Source organism: Staurois parvus, unplaced genomic scaffold (genome assembly GCF_062004578.1).
Source record: "Staurois parvus isolate SC_StPar_1 unplaced genomic scaffold, SC_StPar_1.0 ptg000003l, whole genome shotgun sequence".
NCBI lineage: Eukaryota > Metazoa > Chordata > Amphibia > Anura > Ranidae > Staurois > Staurois parvus.
This window is the reverse complement of record NW_028317799.1, coordinates 4,570,828-4,584,255: the sequence shown is the minus strand read 5'-3', so window position 1 is coordinate 4,584,255 and position 13,428 is coordinate 4,570,828. Positions and strand designations below refer to the sequence as shown.

At 47.0% G+C, this 13,428-nt stretch overlaps 1 protein-coding gene across 1 annotated transcript in view; it reads left to right on the top strand.

Moving 5' to 3' along the window:
* The first annotated feature begins 2,547 nt into the window (after positions 1-2,547).
* USP36 (ubiquitin specific peptidase 36) overlaps positions 2,548-13,428 on the top strand; it is a 66,426-nt gene continuing 55,545 nt past the window's right edge. Inside the window, exons 1-5 of the mRNA XM_089671983.1 lie at positions 2,548-2,626; positions 6,244-6,492; positions 8,421-8,639; positions 9,734-9,844; positions 11,423-11,525. Of these exons, the coding sequence (XP_089528109.1) occupies positions 6,249-6,492; positions 8,421-8,639; positions 9,734-9,844; positions 11,423-11,525 (677 nt within the window). The 5' untranslated portion in view covers positions 2,548-2,626; positions 6,244-6,248. The remainder of the gene's footprint in view (positions 2,627-6,243; positions 6,493-8,420; positions 8,640-9,733; positions 9,845-11,422; positions 11,526-13,428) is intronic.

Below are 13,428 nucleotides of genomic sequence, written 5' to 3'. Positions count from 1 at the left end.
AGAAGTCGCCAACTGTCTGCAGAGTCAATAGCTAAAGACCTCCAAAGGTGTATATACGTGATTTTACATTTCTGGGTAGGGGGCACATGCGAGCCACGCATGCGCCCTACACGCACCGCCATTCGTGGCTCAGGTGTCAATCACCATGTCCTGGCCAGTGATTACTTGCCGGCGCCCAGTGATTACCAAGGATCTCTGATGGGGAGGAGAACTGTTTTGTTTACTAACAGTTCTCCTCCATGTCACCTCGGGCACACTGCTCTGGATGGCTGTGCACAGCAGTGTGCTTACAGTGAAACACACAGACACTGCCCCCCCATTAAAACTCTCCCAGCACACAGTTAACCCTTTGATCGCCCCTCATGTTAACCCCTTCCTGCCCAGTGCCATTAGTATAGTGTCAGTGCTTTTTTTTTTTAGCTTAGGTGAGTATTAAGGGGAGCTGCTGCACAAGATGAATGCGGGAAGGTAAAAAACCTTCAGCCTTTACAACCACCTTACCCTAGGTTCACATCTAAGCATTTTCCGCATTTTGCAGAAACGCAGTACAGTCCATTTAACATGATTTCCTATGGGACAGGTTCCCATTTCTGTGTTTTCACCCGGTGCATTTTTTGGAAAGGGTCAGGGACTTTTTTGAACGCAAAAAGTTGCGTTTTCGTTTCTATAGACTTCAATGGAAATGCTGCAGAAAAGTGTGTATTGCAATTTTGCTGCATTTAAATCTGCCTAGCAAAAAAGTAAAATAAAAAATGAGAAAAAAAATGCAAAACGCATCAAAAACACAAGTGCACAAACGCAAAACACAATGCAGAAACGGCTGAAACGCAACCTGCATAGGTGTGAACCTAGCTTGAAGTGCTGTCACTGCTGGCAGGGCTTCCATCTTCACGTGCTCCTTCTTCCAGGTTTGTGGGGCTCCGGCACCTTGAATGGCCAAGTCTAGGGTGGCCACCTCATCCCTCTAAAACCAAACACATATTAATGACACAGGTTCTGGGGCTGATTTAATGCAGGTAAGGCACTAAGTTTTATCACCACCTTTGTCAGCCCAAGATCCTGGGTCATTAGTCCCATCAGTGCCACCCACCTGTGCCCAGCAGTGCCCCTCATCAGTGCCGTCAGTCAGTGCTACCCATCAGTGCTGCCTGTCAGTGCCCATCATTGTTGCATATCAGTGCAGCATCATCAGTGCCAGCTCATCATTGCCGCCTATCAGTGCTACCTATCCCTGCCACCTCATTAGTGCCGCCTATCAGTGCTGCCTATCCGTGCCACCTCATTAGTGCCGCCTATCAGTGCTGCCTATCAGTGCTGATTATCCGTGCCACCTATCAGTGCAGCCTATCAATGCCGCCTATCAGTGCTGATTATCCGTGCCACCTTATCAATGCCGCCTATCAGTGCTGATTATCCGTGCCACCTTATCAATGCCGCCTATCAGTGCTGATTATCCGTGCCACCTTATCAATGCCGCCTATCAGTGCTGATTATCCGTGCCACCTTATCAATGCCGCCTATCTGTGCCACTTCATCAGTGCCGCCTATCAGTGCTGCCTATCCGTGCCACCTCATTAGTGCCGCCTATCAGTACCCAATCAGTACTGCCTATCAGTGCCGCCTATATGTGCCACCTCATCAGTGCTGCCTATCCGTGCCACCTCATCAGTACCGCCTATCAATGCTGCCTATCTGTGCCACCTGATAAGTGCTGCCTGCCTGTGCCACCTCATCAGTGCCGCCTATCAGTGCTGCCTATCCATGCCACCTCATAAGTGCTGCCTATCTGTGCCACCTCATCAGTGCTGCCTATCAGTGCAGCCTCATCAATGCATATCAGTGAAGGAGAAAAATTGCCTGTTTTCTAAATTTTATTGCTTTTTTTTTTGTTTATAGCACAAAAAATAAAACACCCAGCGGCGATTAAATAACACCAAAAGAAAGCTCTATTTGTGTGAAAAAAATTATAAACATTTTCCAAGGGTACAATATCGCATGACCGTGCAATTGTTATTCAAAGTGCAGCAGCGCTGAAAGCTGGCCTGGGCAGAGAGGAGGGGTAGGTGCCCGATAGGCAAGTGCTTAATATGTGATCAGTTGTAGGGATAAGGCGGCAACCCTAGCCAAGCCCCGATGACGTCACTCCCACACATGCCAGTCACTTTTTACGGCACCCATCTGTGAGGGAATGGCATGGACATACTGTTCCTCCAGAACGCATGCGCCGGTGTCTTTAACAAGCACATATCTCCTACACAGTGCAGGTTCAGGTGATATTTACATTATTATTTGCTCACCTGTAGACACAAGTGAAACAAACATCAACTTTACTACCACTAAAGACAATACAGACTTAGACAACGCTGAGGGAAGGGGGGTCACGTGATCCTTTTGAGCCACTCAGCGCTTGGCATCCATTGGTCTCCTCAAACATGGCCGCCTCCTGTAACTGGGGACACTTTTCTGCGAAGGTTCCTTAAACAACCATTTCCTGTTTCCTAGTGGAAATGATTCTGTGTCTGCAGATACGTCATCGGGCGGCGCGGTGAGTCAGGCAGTGCGGGCGGATGTTGCGAGTGGAGGGGAGCGGAAGTATCCCGATCCTTCCAGGCTGCAGAGGGGCCCGGTGAGTATCGGGGACATATCTGTCCTGCCGGGTGTGCGCGGGGCAGGGGAGAAGCGGGAGGTCACGTGTGCCTGGTGGTGTGCTGTATTTGTGCGGGGGAGGGGACTCCCCTGTTGGTCACATGTCACTGCCTACCAGGCACATGCATTGCTCTGCTGGGGCCCCAGCCTCCTCATGTGAGTCCTGAGGAGGAGGAGGGGGGGTTTGTTCATATTTAAAAAAAACCCACCCCCCCACCCTGACTGTGCAGACATGGGGGACATTCTGACTATATTTATTATTTTACATTTTCTGGGGGCAGCCATTGGTGATGGAGAGACCTGGGGGCAGCCATTGCTGAGCTCCTCCTGGACATGCTCATTGCCTGGCTGCTGTCATGCTGATCAGGGGTGTGGACATTTTAACACATTACTTGTCCTAGGGACTAAATCCAGGTCCTAATCTACTTGTCCTGATTAAAAAAACAAAAAATCTTTTTAACCAAAACCGTATTTCGCTGGTTCCTGCCCGGCCAATAGCAGATTGATAGCCGGGGTGACCTTTTCATCCCTGTGGGTGGATGTCATGTGACGTCACACCGCTCCTGCGCGCCCCCGTGGCGGGGGCACATGGTGATTGGCGGTGAGCTGTGACCCTTGGATACAGTGCATCACTGATCGATGCATCACTGCCAATGACTTTGGCTCTTTACCATGTGATCTGCTGTGTCCAATCACAGCTGATCACATGTAAAGAAATGCCGGTTATCAGCATTTCCTTTCGTCAGTGCTGTCACAGTGCTGAGGAAAGGAAGGCCGATAACTGGCTTTCCTGTGACCGGGAAACGTTTACACTGATTATCAGTGCCGCCTCATCAGTGAAGGAGAAAATGTACTTATTTGCAAACTAAGAAAAGTTTTTTTTTCCCCAAAATGTTTGGTGTTTTTTCGTTTAACAAAAAAATAAAAATCCCCATGGTGAATAAATACCAGCAAAAGAAAGCTCCATCTGTCCCAAATATTATAAATATTTCATATGGGTACAGTGTTGCATGACCGTGCAATTGGCCTGAGCAGGAAGGTGGTGAAAGTGCTCGGTATTGAAGTGGTTAAAGTGTTACTAAACCCACAACAGTACAATCAGTCTGTATATGCAGTAAAGCATGCTTGTTATACTCACTGTGGAACCTAAGGGGTTAATCCTCTGCATTAAGTAAAAGGCTGTTTGATCCTGTCTTTGCTGAGCTTCCCCTTCTACTGTCCCCAATCCATCTCCTGATAGTACAGAGCCCTAGGAGTCACTCTGCACATGTTCAGTTTGGTGTGTATTGCTAGATATGTTTTTTTTTTTGTTATGTCTTGGGAGAGTGCATGTTATCAGCGCAGAGCCAATCAGCACTGTCCAGACAGAGATCAGGGGTTCTGCATCCTCTTACAGGAGAATGAAAACTCCTCCTACAAGCTGTAATCAGTGCTCTGCTGGACACTGATAGAAGATATTATTATTCAGGATTTATATAGCGCCAACAGTTTGCTCAGCTCTTTACAATATAACGGGAGACAATACAGCAACAATACAGTTCAATACAAGAGGGTTAGGAGGGCCTGATCCTGGGAGCTTACAATCTAAGAGAAGTCACATGTCTGCTGATGAGAAAAGGTATTTAGCAGTTTATATTTACTAAAATAATTGCATTTCCATGTTGTGTGTACTGTGGGAGACCGGATATAGTGAATGCAGGGTCCAGGGAGACCGGATATAGTGAATGCAGGGTCCGGGGAGACCAGATATAGTGAATGCAGGGTCCAGGGAGACCGGATATAGTGAATGCAGGGTCCTGGGAGACCGGATATAGTGAATGCAGGGTCCTGGGAGACCAGATATAGTGAATGCAGGGTCTGGGGAGACCGGATATAGTGAATGCAGGGTCCGGGGAGACCGGATATAGTGAATGCAGGGTCCGGGGAGACCGGATATAGTGAATGCAGGGTCCGGGGAGACCGGACATAGTGAATACAGGGTCCGGGGAGACCGGACATAGTGAATGAAGGGTCCGGGGGGACCGGACATAGTGAATGCAGGGTCCGGGGAGACCGGATATAGTGAATGCAGGGTCCTGGGAGACCGGATATAGTGAATGCAGGGTCCGGGGAGACCAGATATAGTGAATACAGGATCCGGGGAGACCGGATATAGTGAATGCAGGGTCCGGGGAGACCAGATATAGTGAATGCAGGGTCCGGGGAGACCGGATATAGTGAATGCAGGGTCCGGGGAGACCGGATATAGTGAATGCAGGGTCCGGGGAGACCGGATATAGTGAATGCAGGGTCCGGGGAGACCGGATATAGTGAATGCAGGGTCCGGGGAGACCGGATATAGTGAATGCAGGGTCCGGGGAGACCGGATATAGTGAATGCAGGGTCCGGGGAGACCGGATATAGTGAATGCAGGGTCCGGGGAGACCGGACTTAGTGAATGCAGGGTCCGGGGAGACCGGACTTAGTGAATGCAGGGTCCGGGGAGACCGGACTTAGTGAATGCAGGGTCCGGGGAGACCGGACATAGTGAATGCAGGGTCCGGGGAGACCGGACATAGTGAATGCAGGGTCCGGGGAGACCGGACATAGTGAATGCGGGGTCCGGGGAGACCGGACATAGTGAATGCGGGGCCCGGGCAGACCGGACATAGTGAATGCGGGGCCCGGGCAGACCGGACATAGTGAATGCGGGGCCCAGGCAGACCGGATATAGTGAATGCAGGGCCCGGGGAGTTCGGATATATTGAATGAGTGGGTTTAGTAACACTTTAAGATTTTAACCATTTGCCCTCCTGAGGATTTACCCCCATTCCTGACTAGGCCATTTTTTGCATTACGGCGCTGCGTTACTTTAACTGACAATTGCGTGGTCATGCAACGCTGCACCCAAATGAAATTTATGTCCTTTTTCCACAAATAGAGATTTCTTTTGGTGGTATTTGATCGCCTCTGCGTTTTTTATTTTTTGCGCTATAAACAAAAAAACCGGACAATTTTGAGAAAAAAAAATATTTTTGACTTTTTGCTTTTAAACATGTCTAACAAAAAATATAAAAATATCAAATTTTGTCATAAATTTAGGGCAAAATGTATTCTGCTACATATCTTTGCTAAAAAAAAAAAAAAAAAAATCAAAGGGTTAACTCTGTGCTGGGTTTATATGGGGCTGTGTCTGTGCTGTCCACTGTAAGCACACTTACATCCCCTGAGAAAAGAGGACTTCAGGTTCTTCTGAACCCCCCTCAGAGGTTAGTGGTTGCTCCCTACTCAGGAGGTTGTCAGAAAATGACATAGAGGGGGTTGGGGGCTGTCAGGAGGGGCAGCAGTGCCACGGTGTAGGGGGTAATTGCTATGACCCCCCCGGGCTGCAGGATTGATGATGTCACACAGGCTATAAAGAAAGTATATCTACATCAGGGACATGGTGAGAGAAAAAAGAACACAGAGTGATGCTATAGATGGGTAGAGACACGTCTAAGGTGAACAACCTCTATTTCTAGGAGATGAGCTTTAAATGAAGTGTGATGTAACTGATATAAATGGGTACAGTAATGCTGATCTTTCCTCCGATCTCATCATTCTTTCTTTATTATTAAGCAAACATGCCCATTGTAGAGAAACTGAAGGATGCCCTGAAGCCTGGTCGGAAGGACTCCGACGATGTGGAGCTCGGAAAGCTGCTTACGTCCTCTGCCAAGAAGATCCTTCTGCAGAAAATCGAATTCGAGCCGGCCACCAAGAGCTTCCACTACCAACTGGAGGCCTTGAAGAGCAAATATGTCCTGTTGGCTCCATCGCTGCAACCCTCCACCCCGCACAGGAGTATAGAAGGGAACCACAGGCAGGGTATGTACTTGGGTTTTGTTGGGTGTCATTTTAAGTGATATGGTCTAATTAAACCATCTGCTGGCTATACACATGATTCAGCCTGCACTGTCTGAGCCCGATCTCAATCCAGTGCTGTGCATGAGAGCAGCGGTTCTCTCTGCTCTCTCCCTCCTCACAGGGAAGGTTGATAGCCACAGGAGCCATTGGCTCCTGCTGCTGGCAGTCAAATCCTGTGATGGGTTTCGGGCAAAGCCCTGTTGTCTGTGCCTATGGACACAGGCAATGGGGCTCAGGAGCGAGCCTGCATGAGTGCTCTAATAGGAAGCAGTCCTATGGGGGGCACTTGCTGAAGAGGAAGAACCAGGAGCGTTGACTGGGGACCCGAAAAGAGGAGGATGGGAGTTGCTCTGTGCAAAACCACTGCACAGAGCAGGTAAGTATAACATGTTTATTGTTATTTAAAAAAAAAAATAATATAGTTACATAGTTAGTCTGGCTGAAAAAAGACAAAAGTCCATCCAGTTCAACCATTAAAAAAAAAAAAGTTATAATCCTACACCCACAGGTGATCCAGAGGAAGGCAAAAAAAAAAACACCTAGAAAAGCATGATCCAATTTGCTCCTGCAGGGAAAAAAAATCCCTCCTGATCCCCGGAGAGGAATAATGGTTTAGAATACCTTAATGACTTCTAAATTGGAACCAACGGAGGATTAATATATCATTTTTGTTGGTGTTCTGGCTGGAAGATTCCGCTTGCTTCCTGTCTCAGTTGTCACCAGGACTGGAAGTGAGGAGAAACCTCCTGTATGGGGAATTGACTGAAATTGCACTTAAAGGAGATGTACGGGTTTATGAGAAAATAAACATTCATATTCTCCTCTATGCTACTACATCGGTGTGATGCTGCAGCTGTCCCATGTCAGTCCTAAAACCAAGAACTCAGCGATCACATGACCACCGATCGCTCAATTGTCAGTCTGCTTGGAGCAGAGAGCAGTGCCTTGGAGCGCCTCTGCTCCATCAGCTGATTACAAGCTGACTCTGGGACAGAGGGGTGCAAAAGTATGTCCACTCCTGTGACCCACAAGAGAAGTACAGCCACAAAAGCTTTGGCCATACTTCTTTTTTAAGTGTATGTTTCGGAAAAACAAACAAGCAGTATATCTTACCATGCTTTTTACTATTTAAAGGCTAAAGTCACCTTTTGTAAAAAAACAAAAAAAAGCAACAAATAATACATTTACATCTTTTTACAGGTAAAAAAAAAATGTGCATTTATTATTTTTTTACACTGCAGCCTGTAAAGCATTGCACCCGCGATCAGCAGATTGTGGGTGCATTGCTGGGATCCTGCAGACTCCCATTAAGCGGTCTGCATGTACCTCATGTACAGGCAGGCGGTGTCCGGATGGCAGGAAGAATCGATGAACTATGAAAACGCTCGCTAGTGCCCTCTCAATTCATTGAGAACTACAAGCCATAGCAGTCGACGGTACTTGTAGTTCATTTATTCACAGAACTCTGTGAATGAATGACACAGCCGTGTGGGCGGAGCCCTGCGCATTCGCACTGTTTTTAAATTGTTACAGCTGTCTGTATGATGTGGAATGTCCTTCATTACAGGTAAGTTGGCTCACTAAAGCTATAGAGATTTTTTATTTAATCTTTCAGGTACAAAACAATACCCATTGATCTTCAACTGATAATTTCCTGGTGTCAGCCCTGCCCAGTTTTCTTTTGCCAAATGCCAGGATCCCACCTCCTCTCCACAACATAGAAACATGGCTACCCACATGTTTCTCCCTGTAAAGTTTTCTTTTATTTCATGATTGGGACGACGATGATCGCTGCAAAAAAAGAGTGAAGTGTTTGGTTCTCAGCCTTGCAGCAATGGGTGGTGCTTTCTACAAAAGTATAATAGAAATGTATTTTCCTCTCTCCGCAGGCAATGACCTTGCATCTGGGGGCTCAGATGGCATACCTCATCCTCAGAAGGTGCTTTTTCCGATGGAGAAATTGTCTATGAAGTGGGAGCGTGTTTCTAGAGTGGGGGCGGGCCTGCAGAATCTGGGGAACACTTGCTTTCTCAACTCCACAGTCCAGTGTCTGACCTACACCCCTCCTCTCGCCAACTACTTGCTGTCTAAGGAGCACAGCCGCAACTGTGAGTACCACCGCACACTGTGGGCGCCATATTTAAAGGGGTAGTAGATATACATCAGACATTGATTTGTTGTAGAGATTGTAAAGGAACTCTGCCCATCCAGGACAACATGACAGGTTCCTTTGATAGAGCCCTACCCAGTGATGCTCTTATTTACTGTGCTCTGTTCATCTGTGCCTTATCTCCTCTCCCATAGCATTTGGGACTGATGACTGGCTGTACAGTCCTGAGCACTGCATCCTGGGAAGAAGGAGAGAAAGTCACTTGCACCTCTATACCGAAAAGCAGTGAGGGAACCAACTGACGAGTGGAGTGGGAGGTGTTTGAGAAAATTTAATCCCTAAATGTGTAAAGCGTCAGCTTTTCTTTAACCACTTCCCATGCGGCCCATGTATATAAATGGCCAGGTGGGAGCAGCGCAGGGGCAGGTTGCCGTTCATAAATGGCGCCCGTCATTTTAGCCTGTGTGCGCACCCTGGGAGCGCGCGACATTGCAATCCTCCGGACACAGCAGAACACCGGTCGCTGTACGGGACCTCTGCGTGATGACCAACTGGCTAACGCGTTTCGAGGACACAACCTCTTCCTCAGAGCCAACAAGCCAGTTAGTCATCCAGGGTTCCATCGTATGGACTTAGATGTTGTTTGGATCATACATCTTGTTCAGTTTGACATGCCTGTGTTATTATGTCCATTGTGAGTATGATACCTATTTTTGTTTCTTTATTAAATTATTTTAAACGATAATGCACTAGGTCGGTGCGCCTTTTTTCTGTTTCTCCATTTGGATCGTATTGATGCACGGTTGGTTGGGCCAGCCATACAAAGAAGTGCCTATACAAAAATAAATAAATAAATATATATATATATACACTCATATAGCAGTGAATTTATTGCTTTTAGGGAGGAACTGCATAAATAACTTACCCATATGTCACAATTTACTGAATCAGTATAGTATACAGGGTAATAAAAGCAGTGCTGTAGCTCCAGCCAAATGACTGTGGGCAGGGGAGAAGCATCATAGCAGAATGGTGTCAAACTTGCATTGCTGACAGCAGAAAGTCTCTTCAGCCCTTCTTTGTTTTATACAGGTCAGCAGGGTGGATTCTGTATGCTGTGCATCATGCAAAACCATCTCATCCAAGCCTTTGCAAATAGTGGAAATGCCATCAAGCCCGTCGCCTTCATCCGAGAACTAAAGAGTAAGTGCATTATTGCAAGGATTTGTTGTCTGTAGTGTAATGAACAGGCAATCTCTATTCACCCAAATTGTGTAGATCTGCAGGCTTACAGGCTGGACTCTGTACAGGGGCGGACTGACCATTTGGAAACTCTGGCACTGCCCGAGGGGCCCGGGGTCAGTAGGGGGCCCCATGAGATGCCCCTGGTACCTTTTTCATAGGCATTTTTGAGTTTTGGCGAGGACACAGGGGCCCCATGATCCCCTATTGCCTGGGGGCCCCATGAGTTGTCAGTCCGCCCCTGACTCTGTATATTCATTTGGAATGCCCATCATGGGGTTTGTGATCACATTGCTTGTCAGGTGATCTGAAGAAACGCCATGGTGGGAGCTAGTGAACCCCCAAGGATGTTGTGTCACAGAGGTTCCTCATTGGGGTCCATTAATCCCGCATATAATTTGAATCCATGGTATCCACTCAAATTTGATTTTTGAAAAGAATTCTTCCAAATTCAACTGGTTTGTAATGTATAATTACAACCGCGTATGGCTCTTAAACTGTGCGTAGAGGGTGTCAAATGATCTGATAGGGCTGCAGTTCCTACACTACATGTGAGTGTATATTGGTCTTCAAACACTACATGGGCTGTGCTATTTTCTGTTGAATATATTACTCAGACTTTCCCTATTAATGTGTATTTGGATGATGGTAACTTAAAGGAGATATATGGCCAAAATTTGGTCATACTTCCCCTCTGGGTCACAGTTGTGCACTTGATTCTGCCCTTTGACCCAGATTCAGCTGCTGTTGGCTGATGTTACAGAGCTGGTCAAGGATCTGCAGGGATTCTGACAATAATGTCAGTATCCACCCAGATGCCTGACTGGCAGCTGGCTCAGCCTCTCAGCATGCTGGTGAGAGCCTAAGCCAGGTGTAACCTCCCCCCACCATAGCTAGTCTCTTTAGTGAGCACTGGAGGGGCAGAACAGAGAGCGGTGACTAATAGTCACTGCTCTTTGCTCAGTGAAGACTGAGAACTGAGCAATCGGTGATTGCTTGGTTTTCGGTCTTAGAGCTGAAAAGGGATAGCTACAACATGAGACCAATGCTGCTTTCACATAGTTGAGTGTGTATGCTTGTTATTTTTTTTAATCCTGCACTTCTCTTTAAAGGGATTTGTATAGGCTTGACCAACATTTACTCTCGAGTCCCCCAAATAAACATTCATTTTTATTCCTTACCTTGTTTCTGTAGAGAAAAACTGCTTTTATTACTTTCTGTGACATCATCACCTGGCTTGTAAAAGTGACCGCTACTGGGAGGTCAATTCCTATTACTGTAGACATGACCCCAGAACTACATCTCCTTGGAGCCCTTATTTCTTACAAAGTGGGCGGGCTCTTGTGCATCAAGACCGCATATTGTTCTGCTGGGAAAGAAATTTAGTGTATGGACTTGGAGAGGGACAAAGAGGGCTGGGAATAGGCAGAGTTCTGTAGTCTAGTCTCTTTTTTTATATATTTTGCTTAGATATATGCATACATTTAGGAAATAAATGTAGGTTAACGTCGTTATAAGTGTTTTTTTTTTTTAATTTAGAAATTGCTCGTCACTTTCGATTTGGGAGCCAAGAAGATGCTCATGAATTCCTTCGTTATACTATTGATGCCATGCAGAAGGCCTGTCTGAATGGATACGCTAAGTAAGAGACCTGCACTCCCTTTTGTAAGCGTGTTCCTTGTGTTAGTTGGACAGCCATGTACAGAGCTTGAAGTGCTTCTAAAGCCTTAAGGTTTTTACCTTAATGCATTCTATGTGTTAGGGCAGGAGTCTCCAAACTGTGGCCCTTTTCTTGCCCTTATCTGGCCCTTGGGCCACTGTGTCTTCCACTGATACAAGGCACGGTTCCTTTCAGTGATACCAAAGAGAGGGCAGTAGTCTTCCCACTGACACCAATAATGGGGAACTAATTCTTCCACTGATACCATTGCTGGGGCACTATTCCTCCCACTGACACCAATGATGGCGCACTATTCCTCCCACTGACACCAATGATGGCGCACTATTCCTCCCACTGACACCAATGATGGCGCACTATTCCTCCCACTGATACCAATGATGGGGCACTATTCCTCCCACTGATACCAATGATGGCGCACTATTCCTCCCACTGATAACAATGATGGGGCACTATTCCTCCCACTGATAACAATGATGGGACACTATTCCCCCCACTGATACCAATGATGGAGCACTATTCCTCCCACTGATACCAATGATGGGGCACTATTCCTCCTACTGACAACAATGATGGGGCACAATCTTCCTTCTAATACCAATGATGGAGCACTATTCCTTCCACTGACACCAATGATGGAGCACTGTTCCTCCCACTGACACCAATGATGGAGCACTATTCCTTCCACTGACACCAATGATGGGGCACTATTCCTTCCACTGACACCAATGATGGGGCACTATTCCTCCCACTGATACCAATGATGGGGCACTATTCCTCCCACTGATACCAATGATGGGACACTATTCCTCCCACTGACAACAATGATGGGGCACAATCTTCCTTCTAATACCAATGATGGGGCACTATTCCTCCCACTGATACCAATGATGGGGCACTAATCCTCCCACTGATAACAATGATGGGGCACTATTCCTCCCACTGACACCAATGATGGGGCACTATTCCTCCCACTGATACCAATGATGGGGCACTATTCCTCCTGCTGATACCAATGATGGGACACTATTCCTCCCACTGACACCAATGATGAGGCACTATTCCTCCCACTGATACCAGTGATGAGGCACTATTCCTCCCGCTGATACCAATGATGGGGCACTATTCCTCCCACTGACACCAATGATGAGGCACTATTCCTCCCACTGACACCAATGATGAGGCACTATTCCTCCCGCTGATACCAATGATGGGGCACTATTCCTCCCACTGACACCAATGATGAGGCACTATCCCTCCCACTGATACCAATGATGAGGCACTATTCCTCCATTGATACCAATGATGGGACACTATTCCTCCCACTGACACCAATGATGGGGCACTATTCCTCCCACTGACACCAATGATGGGACACTATTCCTCCCACTGATAACAATGATGGGACACTATTCCTCCCACTGATACCAATGATGGGACACTATTCCTCCCACTGATACCAATGATGGGGCACTATTTCTCCCACTGATAACAATGATGGGACACTATTCCTCCCACTGATAACAATGATGGGACACTATTCCTCCCACTGATACCAATGATGGGACACTATTCCTCCCACTGAAACCAATGATGGGGCACTATTCCTCCCACTGATACCAATGATGGGACACTATTCCTCCCACTGATACCAATGATGGGACACTATTCCTCCCACTGATACCAATGATGGGACACTATTCCTCCCACTGATACCAATGATGGGACACTATTCCTCCCACTGATACCAATGATGGAGCACTATTCCTCCCACTGACACCAATGATGGGGCACTATTCCTCCCACTGATACCAATGATGGGGCACTATTCCTCCCACTGATACCAATGATGGGGCACTATTCCTCC